Source organism: Heterocephalus glaber, unplaced genomic scaffold (assembly GCF_053883595.1).
Source record: "Heterocephalus glaber isolate CG9 unplaced genomic scaffold, H.glaber_assembly_v1.0 deba00000613, whole genome shotgun sequence".
Lineage (NCBI taxonomy): Eukaryota > Metazoa > Chordata > Mammalia > Rodentia > Bathyergidae > Heterocephalus > Heterocephalus glaber.
This window is the reverse complement of record NW_028258152.1, coordinates 1058027-1071395: the sequence shown is the minus strand read 5'-3', so window position 1 is coordinate 1071395 and position 13369 is coordinate 1058027. Positions and strand designations below refer to the sequence as shown.

The 13369-nt window shown below is 42.4% G+C and overlaps 1 protein-coding gene across 8 annotated transcripts in view; it reads left to right on the top strand.

Annotated features, from left to right (window-relative positions):
* Positions 1 to 13369, top strand: part of Tmem131l (transmembrane 131 like) — a 173702-nt gene that overhangs the window by 80869 nt on the left and 79464 nt on the right. For 6 of the 8 annotated variants that reach the window (XM_013067227.3, XM_021247869.2, XM_087205747.1 and 3 more), the window contains 5 exons: positions 9009 to 9086; positions 9296 to 9449; positions 10795 to 10853; positions 11265 to 11373; positions 13086 to 13182. In XM_013067227.3, the coding sequence (XP_012922681.2) occupies positions 9009 to 9086; positions 9296 to 9449; positions 10795 to 10853; positions 11265 to 11373; positions 13086 to 13182 (497 nt within the window). The remainder of the gene's footprint in view (positions 1 to 9008; positions 9087 to 9295; positions 9450 to 10794; positions 10854 to 11264; positions 11374 to 13085; positions 13183 to 13369) is intronic. The other 2 variants (XM_013067229.3, XM_013067228.3) reach the window with 1 other exon arrangement.

The window sequence follows — 13369 nt, the reverse complement described above, 5'->3', positions numbered from 1 at the left end:
ATTGTGTCTGAATCACTACTTGCTTTCCTGTCACCTGTACAGAGTCTTAACACAACATGTAGTGAATTGATAATTGAATAACTTGAATTTATTGACAGTTGAATTAATGAATTTTCAAAAGGCAAATTTATAAGCTGTTTATGAAATTATGAGACAGAAATCTTCCTTTGACTTCCTTTAAACATTCATATTAGAATATTCTGGAAATTTCTGTTGGAAGACTTAAAGTTGCCAAATCAATACTGCTTCCCAACCAAGTTCTGAACTAGTGGATGTGTAAGAATCGGGAGTTAGAGAACTAAAACGTCTACTACTGACGAGCTAGGTTCTTCTATATCCACTGAGGTAAGAGAGCCATAGTCACTACCTCTCTGTCCCTCGGCTAGACCTTGGGGGCCACTAGAAGGGGAGTCTGAAGGGCAGACGTCTAACCCAGGGAGCAGAGAGGAGAAAGGAAGCCACCTCCGCCATGCGCTGCCCACAGCAAGGCCATTGTCCGATGCCTCCTGACTGGGTAAGAGAGAGGGCGGCTGGGGGAAGGACGGGCGTGCTGAGGGAAGGGACCCTGTTCCTGCTGCTGGGCCTCTGCTTTTCGCTCTCTACCCATTGACCTCGCCCGCCCGTTACTAAGCACGAGCCAGAGACAGCTGTGCTCCGACTCTGACCCGAGCCCGTCTTTCCTGTTGATCCCTTTGGACCGCCAGGGTGCACTGTTGTTTGCCCCTCAAAGGCTATGAAATGGATTAGATAAACTCACTCAGAACCTGCTTCCAGGACACACTACTCAAGATTGAAAGTTCACTTCCTCATCTGTTTTCCCACCCCAGGTTCTTTTCACCTGGGTTCTTTTCCCACCTGGTCTCCAATCACAGCGTCAAGATCTCCAGTAGAAAACCCTAGCCCTATGAGGATGCCCGTCATGATGATGCATAGTGGAAGGGAATAAGGGCTTGGGCTCCAGACCGGAGCATCTGGGGAATAATTGTGGTTTGAGGTGACTTTGGCCTCTCAGTTTATCCATGAAGTAGATAATAATAGCTCCTTCTGATAGGATGCTATAGCTATAATCTAGTTCACATAAAGGGCTTAGAACGAGTGCCCTGCATGGAGCTAAAATGGAGCAAAAACTCTTTAAAGAGTTTTTGAGTATAAATCCCGTCCTATTTTGTTATTCTCAGGGAGAAATTTAAAAGTCAGATTCAATCCTCTGGCAGGACATGAAAGTTCAAGGTTGTAGCCCATATCAAGTGATCTTGGCCTGTGAGTTAACATCCAGAGAGTCTGAAGTCCTCCTGGGGAACTTCTGTCAGCCCCAGCCTGGGCTCACTCTCACTAGAATGTGTATGGTTTCCCTTGGACTAAGCCTTCCTGGAGCCTGAAATCTTAGCACGACCCCCCGAGAATCTCAGCATCAGCTCAGATCCACCACTTGGGAAGCACGCTGTCCAGGCACCGAACTGAAGCAAAATCATTCCCAGTGTCCACGTTTGTTAGAGGGAAGGAGGAGGGAGAGAGCCCCGGCACGGTTTCACTTGCACGGCTGCTGTTTGTTGAAAGTCCAAGACCTTTGCACACAGCGCTTGGCAGGGAGGAGCGGTCGAGTCGCCTTAGTCGAGAGGCTGATTTGATTTGGCTCCTGTGTGATGACCTCCTTTCTCAGGACTGCCCGAGATGCTGGCCTCCCTGAGGCCTGGAAGCGGGCAGTGCAGCAGCCTGGCGCTGGGTCTTCCTTCCTTCCCCTCTGCCATGTGTGGGCCCGGGCATGCTTCCTGAGCCGGCTTCTGGCTCTGTGCTGCCTGACGGGGCTTGGGCTCCGTGGAGGGACTGTGTCTGTGGATCAGCCAGTCGGCGAAGGGTGATTTCCATCGCCTCACTGTGTGGCTCACCAGGGCTCCGAACCCTGTATTCCCACATCTCAGCCAGAGTGAGCAGCAGCTTCCCAAGAAGCTGTGGGCCCTTGGGAAGACGCGTCCTTGAGGGCTGTGAGGAGAGCCTCCCTGGCCTTTGTCTGCAGGCATGGGCTCTGTCCCAGGAGCTGCCTGTCCTCGATGTCTTGGTAATTGTTCCCAGCTTCAACCAGCCTCTTGACTTTCTAGGGCACCTAGGGCATTCCTTCCTTTGCTTTTCTTTATTTTGGGGGGTGGATTTTTTTTTTCCCTTTAGGCCTCTCCACCCCGAGTTCTCAGAGGGTGAGGGCCAGGGCAAGGGGACAGAGATAGAAACCGAGAGACAGTATGTTCTAGGCCTACGAACACATCTCTTACCCAGGCAAATCTCTTTTTGCCCTTTGCTGTTAGATAATCTTACATAGGCAGCAGTCTCCTCCGGTCAGACCAGCATCTCACCAGGCCTGGGCTCTGTCTCTGGTCCTGCCTGCTTGTCCTTTAAGGAGCTTCCTCTTGACTCTTTTCTTTATCTTGACCAAGTTTTGAGTGATTCTGCAAATGTCTCTGGGGGCGCAAGCAGTAGTTGTGTCTCCTGAACAGTCGGCACTCCTCTTCCTGCCCCAGTTTGTCACGGTCAGGCTCTGGCCAAGCTTGACTCTTGGTCAAGCCTGGGCCCTGGTTCAGGCCTGAGCCAGACCCGTAGCGTCCACTTGCCATTTGCTGATATCCAGCATTGTCCAACTGTGTAAAAATAGTTCCTTGCTTTGGACAGAGCCACTGTGCTGCTTGACCTGCCAGGGCGAAAGTCCCACACCGCTGTCCTCCACCGCCGCCTCGGGGAACCAAGGTGTCACACTGTGCAGGCCAGGTCCCCTCAGCCAGCCCAGTCTCACTGTCTGCAGGGAGAGCTCTTCTCCAGATGCTGTTTTGATGTCTTCCTTGGTTTTGGGCCCCTGGCAGAGGGTTGGAAGGTAGTGTGCAGTAAATGACACTTTTCCTTGGGTCCTGAATCAGATGTGAAATAAGACAAAAAGAATTTCAAGTGTTTAGGGGGGAAACATCCCTTTTGTTAGAAGCCAAAGGAATCAGAAAGAAAAGTTTCCTTCTAAAAATTTCAATGTGGAAAAAAATGCTTGATTTGTTGTGAAAATTTACTAAGTAAATGTTTTAGTTGTGAATGAAGCAGATACAAATGAAAGCTGTCCCCTTTGAGGGGCTACTTTGCTGAGTGGTTTTTCTGTGCAGCCCTTTTAATGCTTATAGTGTTGTTGTGAATTCAGTAGCTCGGTGTTGTAGAAGTAGAAGCCCAGCTGTGCATGGCAGTAAACTCCGGTGACCCCTGCACTCCCGGGAGCCAAGGCAGGAGGGTCACAAGTTGAGCCCAGCCTGGGCAATTTAGGGAGACCCTGTTTCAAAATTTTAAAAAGTAAGAATCGAAAGGGTTGGGGATGCAGATCAGTGGGAAGGCCTTGGGTTCAATCTGCAGCACCCTCCAATAAATAAATAAAAAAAGAAGAAGCTGAGGCTGGGGTGGAGGACAAGGAAGGAATGTCCTCAGGGATTCACATCTGGGATTTGACCTTGAATCTGTGTGGACTGCAGAGCCACTGCTGCTTTTTCTAAGATGATGTGGATAAGGAAAAATGCCTTACATACGCATCATCACCCCTCTATCCTTGAAACAAAACCAAAAAAGTCTCATTTCAGCCAGTTCCTAGGTTTTCGCAAATATTTTTCTGACGGGATTTGGCAATGTAGGTGAATTTTATTTCAGCGGTTAATATCTGAGGATAGAAGGGTAATGGTGGGAGTTGAAACATAATTGTTGTTTAATATCAGGGTAAAACAGCCTTGTAGCGCTTGCTGGTAATTCAGCTGAGCCTGTCTGTTTTGCAGGAAGCACTAAATTAGGAATTTGGATGTAGAGCCTGAGCCTTCTGTGGAAGGGACCCAAGAGAGCTCTCAGTTTGTAGTGTCATTTGCTGTGCAGAGAGCATTGTACTCGGCCCTGTGTGTGGATGATCGGCTGGAATGGAGCCATGGCTTACACAGAGCCTGTGTTCTTGTTGATATATGTACATATCGGCATAAGGGATTTTGCAGACTTCCAAGATTAGCACTCAGAAATGTGCAGGGGGAGAAAAATGTCTGAGAAAGTTAGGATCTAAGGTTAGGATTTATCTAAAGTTTTTTTGTTTTTGGTACTGAGGATTGAATCCAGAGCCTTCCTATGAGCTATATCCCCAGCCCTTTTTTTAGTTTTTATTTTTGAGACAGAAATCTCAGTGAGTTGCCCAAGCTGGGCTCAAACTTGTAAGCCTTCTGCCTCAGCCTCCTGGAGTGCTGGGATTACAGGTGTGCACCACCATACCCTGCCTCTAAAAAAATCCATTTCTTTCTCTTTTTTTTCCCGTACCAGGGATCAAATGAGTCACGTTTCTTAAGTGCAAGGTTTTTATATGTGTTTATCACTGGGAATATCATAATTTTAAGTGTCTTGTTCATTCTGTCTGGATTAATATAGTACAGATTCTGTTATACTTGTGTTAGAATATGGTTTATTCCTGTTGTCAAAGACATCTAAAGTGACTTGGGACTGTAAATGCTACTATTATCTTGCACACAATCCTCAAAATACTCACACTGTTTCTAAGACCAATTCCTTAGCAAGTAAAGGGAGATGATTTTTTTCTCACACAATCACTATCCAGTCCTCTAAACTACCCTTTCTGTGCACCGCTATGGGAGTATGTGCCATACAAAAGGGTTTTAGCATTTCTGTTTTCTTCGCTGTTGGATTGTCTATTGATATGAATTTCAGCTACTTGTTAATGAATGTTTAGACCCTTTAAGTACTTAGGAATTGTCCGCTTGGTCTACTCTGATCTACTTGGCAACAGTACTCACTTGTATTAAAAGACTTGCTGACGTTTTTCTCCCTGTTTTCCCACTGGCCCCAGAATCTTTGATAAATCATTTAACCCTCCTGAACCACACCCTCCCTGTCTTGTTATGATTACTGCCATATACTTTAAATAGACTCTCAAGCAACTATAGTAGGAACATATTAATGTGGGAGGCTTCAAAAGTAAAGAATTGGTTTTTTTCTTTTCTAATCTGCCCAGGCTGACTGGATGTGGGGTTGTCCCACGGTCAGATAGTTGGTCAGTTGGGCACTTTCAGGGGAATTTGTAATCCTAGTCTGTACGATTGCCGCAAATGGTTTATGTTTTTGTTATAGTTTCCTTTTTAAAGTTATGGCTGCATTAGTTTGTTCTTTTGAGAAAGACATGAACTTTTACATTTCTCTTTTAGAATTAGCGGCACCATGCAGCCGTGGCTTGGAGGTGCTAGAACTCCCCCTTGTGGGTTTCTAAAATATGTTCTACAGCACATGAAAGTACAGATTTAGCTTTTCTAATCTGAAAAATCCAGGTATTTCTGAGCTCCAGTATAACACCACAAGTCCAATGGCTTGGTATATACAAACTTTGTTTCATTAGCAAAATTATTAAAAATTTTGTTTACAATTATCTCCAGTCTGTGTGTATCAGGTATATACAAAACATAAATGAATTTCATGATTAGACTTGGCTCCCATTCCCAGATCTTATATGTATGTGGAAATATTCCAGACTCCCTGAAAGTGCAAAACACTTCTGGTCCCAAGCATTTTGACTAAGGGATACTCAACTTGTGGTGGTTTATTTTTGTTATGCTTTAAGCTAATAGAATCTTGTGTAAAGTGGCAAATTATAAATTTAACCATGCAGAAATAAAGATCATGAAATATTAGATTTTAAACTGCATCAACTCACTGTGAAAATAGGGCTTTTTCAGTCATTTTCAAAATCACATCTTTGAATTTTTAACGTCTGTCCATTTGAAGAAATAGTTTAGGGAAGAGAAATAGTTGTAGGTCTCTTTAGAAACTTAATTATAAATGTACTTAACACATGTGTTGATGTTTTAAAAAAACTTTATTTGAAAATTTCATATTAGTAGTACACATCAAATATTAGATTTTTTTTTTTTTTTTTTGGTACCGGGGATCGAACTCGGGTCCTTGCTCTTGCAAGGCAGGTGGCAGAACCACTGAGCTAAATCCCCAGCCCTCAAATATTAGATTTTTATAGGCATTTTTATTTTTAGTTTCTTACCCATTTCAAGCTTGCCCAATCCCATAACATCTATGACTGTGTGTGTCTTGTATTTATTCACTTACCAACTATCTGTTGATGGTGAGGTAAGTGATGGGCATCTTGATAAAAGCACCAAACAGCATGCTTATAATCTACTCAGACCTTGACCAGGTAGTTACATTTTAGTGAAGAGCATTATGAAAGGTGGCACAGGAGTGAGTTGTAGGCAGCTGCCCAGCAGTGAGGTCTGAGAGGGATATTTCAACTGAGGCCTGACGATGAATTGGGTAGTAGGTGGAGGAGAGGGCAGGATGGGCATGTGGTTGAAGGCAGAGGAATAGCAGATTCAAAGTTTGTAAAGTAAAACAGTGGAAACTACCAGTGTGGCTAGAACATGAGCAAGGAGCTAGAGGCTAGGCAGGGTGCCTGCGTTTTGTAGCTGCAGTAAAGAATGTGGCACTTTTGCCAATTGACAAGTTTTTGAAAGGTTATAAGGCCCTTTGAAGGGTTTATTTGTAAACTTTTCTTTTGGCCATGCTAAGATGGAAGCCAGGGCCAGGCTTGCTAGGCATGCTCTCTGCCCTGGGCCCTGTACACTCACTCTGAAGCAGTGTGGAGAATGGAGTGGAAAGGGCCAGAGGTGGGTTTAGGGGACAAGGAGGAAGTTACTGCACCATAAACTTTTTCTGTAGTTTTGTGTGGTTAGAGTATTTGGTTTTGTGTTGCAAGTACGTGGCGCTGTTAGAGTACAGAAATAACCATGACCCAGCACTGGCAAACCTATGGCATGTGTGCCACAGTTGACTGTTTGTTACCATGGAAAGCCTGAAAGGTTCGCCATCCCTGCCATGGACAGTGGTGTGGGAAGGAACTGCACGACTGTATTCTAGTGGAACTTTGTCTACAGAGACAGGCGGGGAACTGGAGTCAGCCTACGGGCGCAGCTTGCCAACCCTGGTCTCTAGGGTATTGAGAGTGGTGTTCAAGCCCAGGCCAGGCAACTTAGTAACATAGTGAGACTCTTTTCTCAAAATAAAAATTAAAAAATAACTCAGAAGAACTGGGGATGTGCTTTAGTACAAAGGCCCAGGATTCAAACCTCAGTACCACGAAAAGCAAAACCCCCTCAAGAAGGCACGTGAATGGACTTAAGGGCAACTGAGCAGGTGCAGTCAGTGTGCCTTGGTCATGGATGTTAAGGGGGCGCTCAGATTTCGAGCTTAAACAGTTGTCCAAGTAATGACGTGGATGCTGAACACCAGTGCTAAGGTGGGAGGCGTGGCCAGCGTGGCTTGCCTGGGCATGGGAGAGTTCCTGTGCTGCCCACCTCTGGTTGGACTGCCGTGTGTACAGAGGTCTGAGATAGAGACATTGGTGTGGGAGTGCGCGGTCTGTCAGAGAGCTCCCCTCGGGAAGGAGAAGGCAACACCGGACAGCATCCAGATCCAGCCTCTGCTGGCTGGTGGAGGAGCAGCCTAAAGGAAGGAGCAAAACCAAGAGAGACAGCTGGGGATTTAGCTCAGTGGTTCCACCCCCTGCCTCGAACCACAAGGTCCCGAGTTCGATCCCTGGTACCAAAAACAAAAACAAAAAACAAAACAAGAGAGACAAATGGTGAATGTTCAGTGAGGGACAAGGGACACGAAGGAGTTCCTATTGGATTTGGCTGCTGAGATTGTTTGTATTTGTGGTTAAAGCACTTTTGCAAAACTGTGGCTTTTTTGTTTATCTTTGGTGGAGGAATTTGTTCATAGGAAGACTCAAGAATCTAGTTAAGCTTTTATATTTAGATTACAAATCATATTTGAAGAATACTAGTAGTTACTAAACACGAATTTTTAAAAAGTGTTTTATTACTATTTGGTCCCATTTACAGGTGTAAAGTACTTTAGTATCTTTATCATATATAAAAATTAATACATGTTAATTCTTTTTTTCTGCACTTACCTGCCTGGTTGACAACTGGAGTAGTAAAGACTTTGGTGGTGGTGGTGGTGGTGGTGGGGATTGAACCTGGGGCCTCATGAGTGCCTGAGGACACGGCCTACCGCTGAGCTACACCCATAGCCCCTAGATGTATTTTTATATCATGTACTGAAGTGAGTCTTTAAAAGCTAAGAGATTAGCCCTGATTGTGATGGTTCTACTTAATGCATCTTCCTGGAGTGAGTAGTGGCTTACATATGGTTAAGGTAGGTTTTGGGGAATGCCTTTCTGAACTTGGAGATTCCCCAGTGCTCTGACAGTGGCTCCATTTTATAATCACTATGCCAGCGACATCAACTTTATGAAAGAGGAAATTTTGTAGCCTGCATTCTGTAGATTCACCTCTTGCCCTAACTAGCTTTTCTGTATATTCATACGTCTGTAGGCTCCACAGTCCCACTGTAATGGCCGTGTCCCTTGATTGGATTGTTCTTTTCTTGACCATGTGTGGATGTATTCCAGTGTGGCTAAGACCTTTGAACTTCACAGAGTCCTGCATTCTTTTCATATACATACTACAATAGCCGGTTGAATTTTGGACATTAAAATTTTGTCTGACTCAAGGGTCATGGCTTCTCAAAGTCATTATACTGATAGAGGGCAGACATAGAAACAGTTAATTGGCTATTAACATAAAAGTAGACTCCTATGTTTAAACACTTAGCACACATTAGAAATGCTGACAGTGTTTCTGTGTGTATTTAGAACATCCTTATGTGCTTGTTGCTATACTAGGAATTTTCATGTTGCCCAAGGGAGAATTTAGGATTTCCTTTAGAAGGTAAGCTCACTGTCAGCACAGGTTTTTCTCTTTTGCTTACTGTTATGTTTCCAGTAAATAGAATAATGCCCGGCACTTAGCAAATACTCAGATATTTGTTCAATAAATGAATGAATAAATGTGGTTTCTGAGTAAGTGGTGGGTTGTTTACTGTTAATGCTAGCATGTGCTTTTTTCCTATTAAGTTCTTTCCCCCTTTTTTCTTTTTTTTAGGCAGAAACCACTAATACCAGCCTCTTGCAGGTACATCTCGAGTGCAGTTTACATAATAAAGTGTGTCAGCAACTAAAGGTAAAATAAAATATTTAGCATTTTCTTTCAGCCTTCCTTCCTGCTTCTTTGCTTAAAAACAGAAACCAAAACAACACTGTGTTCTCTTTTCAGAAATAAACATGCTGTTGCTCTACGAGCTTTTCTTTTTCAAAAACTTGAAATCACAAAGTTCTGATGATTTTTTTTTGAGTTTTTCCTTTTTCTCCTCCCCCTTTCTCCAATCTCAGAGTTGCTATCTGGAATCTGATGATGTTTTGCACTTACAAATGAGCATAATTGTAACCGTGGAAAACTCCTCAAAAGAATTTGAAGAAAACACACAAGATTTGTTAGATCATCTCTCTATTGTTTATGTAGCAACAGACAAATCTGAGACCTCAGGTAAGGTGAAATCTCTTACGATTTTCATTAGAGTGCTAGGGGTGTAGCTCAGGAGGAGAGTGTGTGCTTAATATGCATGAGGCTCTGAGCTTGATCTGCAGCACCACAGAGCAAAGCAAAATAAAGAAACAAAAAACTTTGCTATAGCGTGTTTTGATTAACCTTGCATCATCATTCAGTAGCATTTTCTTGTAGACGGCATCAGAGCAAACCAAGACTGAGAGGCTTTGCTTTTATTACGAGATTGTAGTAGTCACTGGCTGTCAATCTGCAGCTGCTACTGAGGCTCTAATATTATTTTGAAGGTCAGTTAAATGACCAGTGCAAGCTATTCTGAATCCTTGTGGAATAATTTTTCTTGGAGCTTTGTACATAGTGTTTGAAGTCTTAGGTCTCTTATTCCAGTTTTACTGAATTGCAGAAGCTCGGTTGACCAAATCATGCTGTTTTGTGTTCTTGATAGTCTATACCATAGCTAGCTGTTCTTGGATGCCTGACAAGTTACAGTAGAATTTTAGTGTTCGGTTCTGTGAATTTTATCTTTGAAAGTATGTGTCCAGTAAATAACCTACCTCATCAGTTTAACTTTCTAATAATTTTGGTAGAGAACACATATTGTATGATCCATGAAATTCATACTGTAGGATTTACTGTTAGCCTTTGGGTATGATGATTGTTCTGTAGGGGGGAAATATATATTAAAAAAATGTCACAAATGGTATATAAAAGCATAGTTTTATTTGGAGTTTTCTGTTTTGGTTCTGGGAACAGAACCTAGGTCCTCATACATGCTAAGCAGATGTTCTACCACTGAGCTACGTGTCGAGCCCTGTTGGCTCCTGAATTATGTGTCGAACGTCAGTTACCTACCAGTCCTCACAACTGGCTGGAGTAGTGATGAATTGAAGGAGAGCTTTCCTGTCTGGGTTTATAGTTTGAGTGATTCTCATAATAGCTGGGTGGACACGAATGTGGAGAAGACCCTGTTCTGTGGGGAGCATTTCTGTTGGCAAGAGCTGAAAAGAAGCCAGCCAGAGATGCTAGAGTTTAATTCTTTGTAAACATGGATGTTCACTGTTAGCTCCTGTCAAAAGAACATACAGTGTCTCTCCTGGTAATTCTTCATCATTTAGAGAGCCTCCATTATTAGGCCAATCTTTTTGTAAGGATCTTTTTTCTTGTGACTTAAAAGAATACCCAAAAGGAAACAGCTTCTAGTTTTCATTACAGTGTTCAAAAAAACAGGTTTACATTTTTTGTAGAAATGTATAATCAATTACTGTGTTAAGTCTGGGAATGGGATGACTTTTTGTTTTAATCTCATTGCTTTGATTCTTTTGGACAGCTGATTCGGCAGTGAATATGTATGTATTACATTCAGGAAACAGCCTTATATGGATACAGGTATTATTATTATTATTATTTTTTTGGTACTGGGGATCAAACTCAGGTCCTTCCGCTTTTGAGGCAGGCAGCGGAACCACTGAGCTAAATCCCCGGCCCAGGATACAGGTATTATTAACGCTTATTTAAAATAGAATTTGAAATTACAAGTGGATATTGAGTTGCAGAACATGAGAGCTTTTCAGGAACGGATGCAGAAATTGTTGTAACTGTTCTGTTTTGCTTTCATTTAAACCTGTTCCCCCTCACTTGAACTCCAATTTGTGTGAAAGTTACCAGCATCCCCTTCTTACAGACACATCTGCTGAGCAGTTGTTAGATATTCTTATCTGTGCTGGTTACTTATTGAGTGGGTTCAAACTATGTAAATCTCCTGGCTGGGAGTAGTAATATGGATTTTTCCTCTTACAGGATGTACATCACCTTGCACAAAGGGATGCTCTATCTCTGCATTTTAAACCGGTACTACTGCCTATTTCTACAACAAACTTCACCAAAATTGCCTCTTTTACGTGCAAAGGTATACATTTAAAAATATTGGAGGTTGGGCCGGGGATTTAGCTCAGTGGTGCTGCCGCCTGCTTTGCAAGCACAAGGTCCCAAGTTTGATCCCTGGTACCAAAAACAAAAATATTGGAGGTTGTCTTTTCCTTTTGTTATCTAGTTGATTGGCAATTCTTTCTGTGCAATAACTTGAAATTATGGGTTATGCATGGTGTTAGAAAGGTTTTGGATTCAATGAACCCCACGGTCTCTGTGGTTCTAAGAGTTAGAATGATGTAAAAACTTGTTGATGGCACTTGTATTCTGCTAATCTGTAGGGTTTGAAGCTTAACTCGGTGACTTGCAGGGCTGGGATGGCCCTATGTTTACTGGAGGTGTGGCTTTCACAGGTAGTTTAGTTACATTGCTCAGTTTTGTTTCCTTGTGAAGAATGTGGTTGACTATTTAGTGACCAGGACCCCTGTCCTGTCTTCAGTTCTTACTTACAGTTAAAGAGTTCTATAAAGGAATTCACATGGATTTGAAATATAGGACTGTATGCCCAGCCTCACTCATTTCAAGAAATATAATTTAAAGCAGTAAATGAAATATAATTTGTTACTTAGATCATAAAGATTAAAAAGGTTGTTAATATTCTGTGTTAATAATTAGGAAAGAAAACATTTGTTTTAGCTGGAATATAAATCGGCACAGGCTGCTTTGGAAGGAAAATTCTCAGTCTCTAAGAAAATTTAAAACACACTTATTTGTTCTTCAGTGTTTAATTCTAGTTCTAGCTATAGATCCTACAGACACACTCATATGTGTATTCAAAACTACATCCAGGCTGGGTGTAGTGGTGTGTGCCTGTAGCTCAACTATGGAGGCTGAGGCGGGAGGATTGCTTGAGTCTAGGAGTTTAAGGCCAGCCTGAGCAGTGTAGTGATACCTTTTTTCTAACCCGTCCCCGCATGGTACCTACAGATATGTGTGTTGTTTATGACAACAGAATAGCTCTGTGCAATCTGTGGCCATCTTGCTTTTTAAAAGGGTGTCTGTTGATGTATAGAACACTGTTTAAGATGCAGGGGTGAAAGGTAGATGTTAGTTTAGGTTTTTTTTTAGTAGTGTTTGAATTGTTTTTGGAAGCATATGTACTGCTTTAAAGGAAATTGAGTATTAACATGAGAGTTAAAAACTCAACATCAGCAACTGAGCATTATGACCTAGATCAAGGGAAGCCAAAAACATTATTTTTATAAATGAGTAGTGTTTGAAACTCCTGTTAATTATAGTTAAGGTCCTTTTTACCGTCAGGTTTTATTCCTGTCTTGGATTCTGGGCCTCTGCATGCTCTTCTCTGCCCCACCCAGTGAGCTCTACTTGGGCATCCCTGGCAGATCTAGGACTTTCGTTGTATTTATGGTACAGACAGGGCTGTGTAGAGGCAAAGCCACAGAGTATTGCTTCTGAACTTTTTTTTCCCCAGAGAAAGAAATTAAAGGTTGGTTTTAAAATAAGGTGGGGAGGGATGTAGACTTTATGTTCCATATTATTGGCAACAAGCCAGTGAAGAAGAAAGATAGGAGCATTTGAGAAAGCTTGTTACCATATATATATTTGATTCACAGTTTTAATGATGTCAGCCAAGTGAATTAAAAGTTATAAGTAAAACCAATATCTTATTTTTGTTCAGGCTTAATGAAAGAAAGGTGCTTATACTTCACATTTATTTCTTTATACCAAAAGCAGCTACAACATGTGACAGTGGAATTACAGAAGATGTGAAGGAAAAAAGAAACACCCCAACACTAAAAGCATGCCTTTCATTCCCAGTGGTGCACGGGTACGTTCTTTCCACTTTCCCTAAAATCATAGATTTTATTCTCCTCTAGAAATTCTTCTGAAGTATAACTGATGTAACTTGTTTAATTCTCTTTCTGGAGTTGCCTCCCCTTGCATCAGCGCTGCTGAAACAGTGAGAGGTTTCCTAGCAGAGTGGGGAAGAGAGAGCTAAATAATCATGACATAGG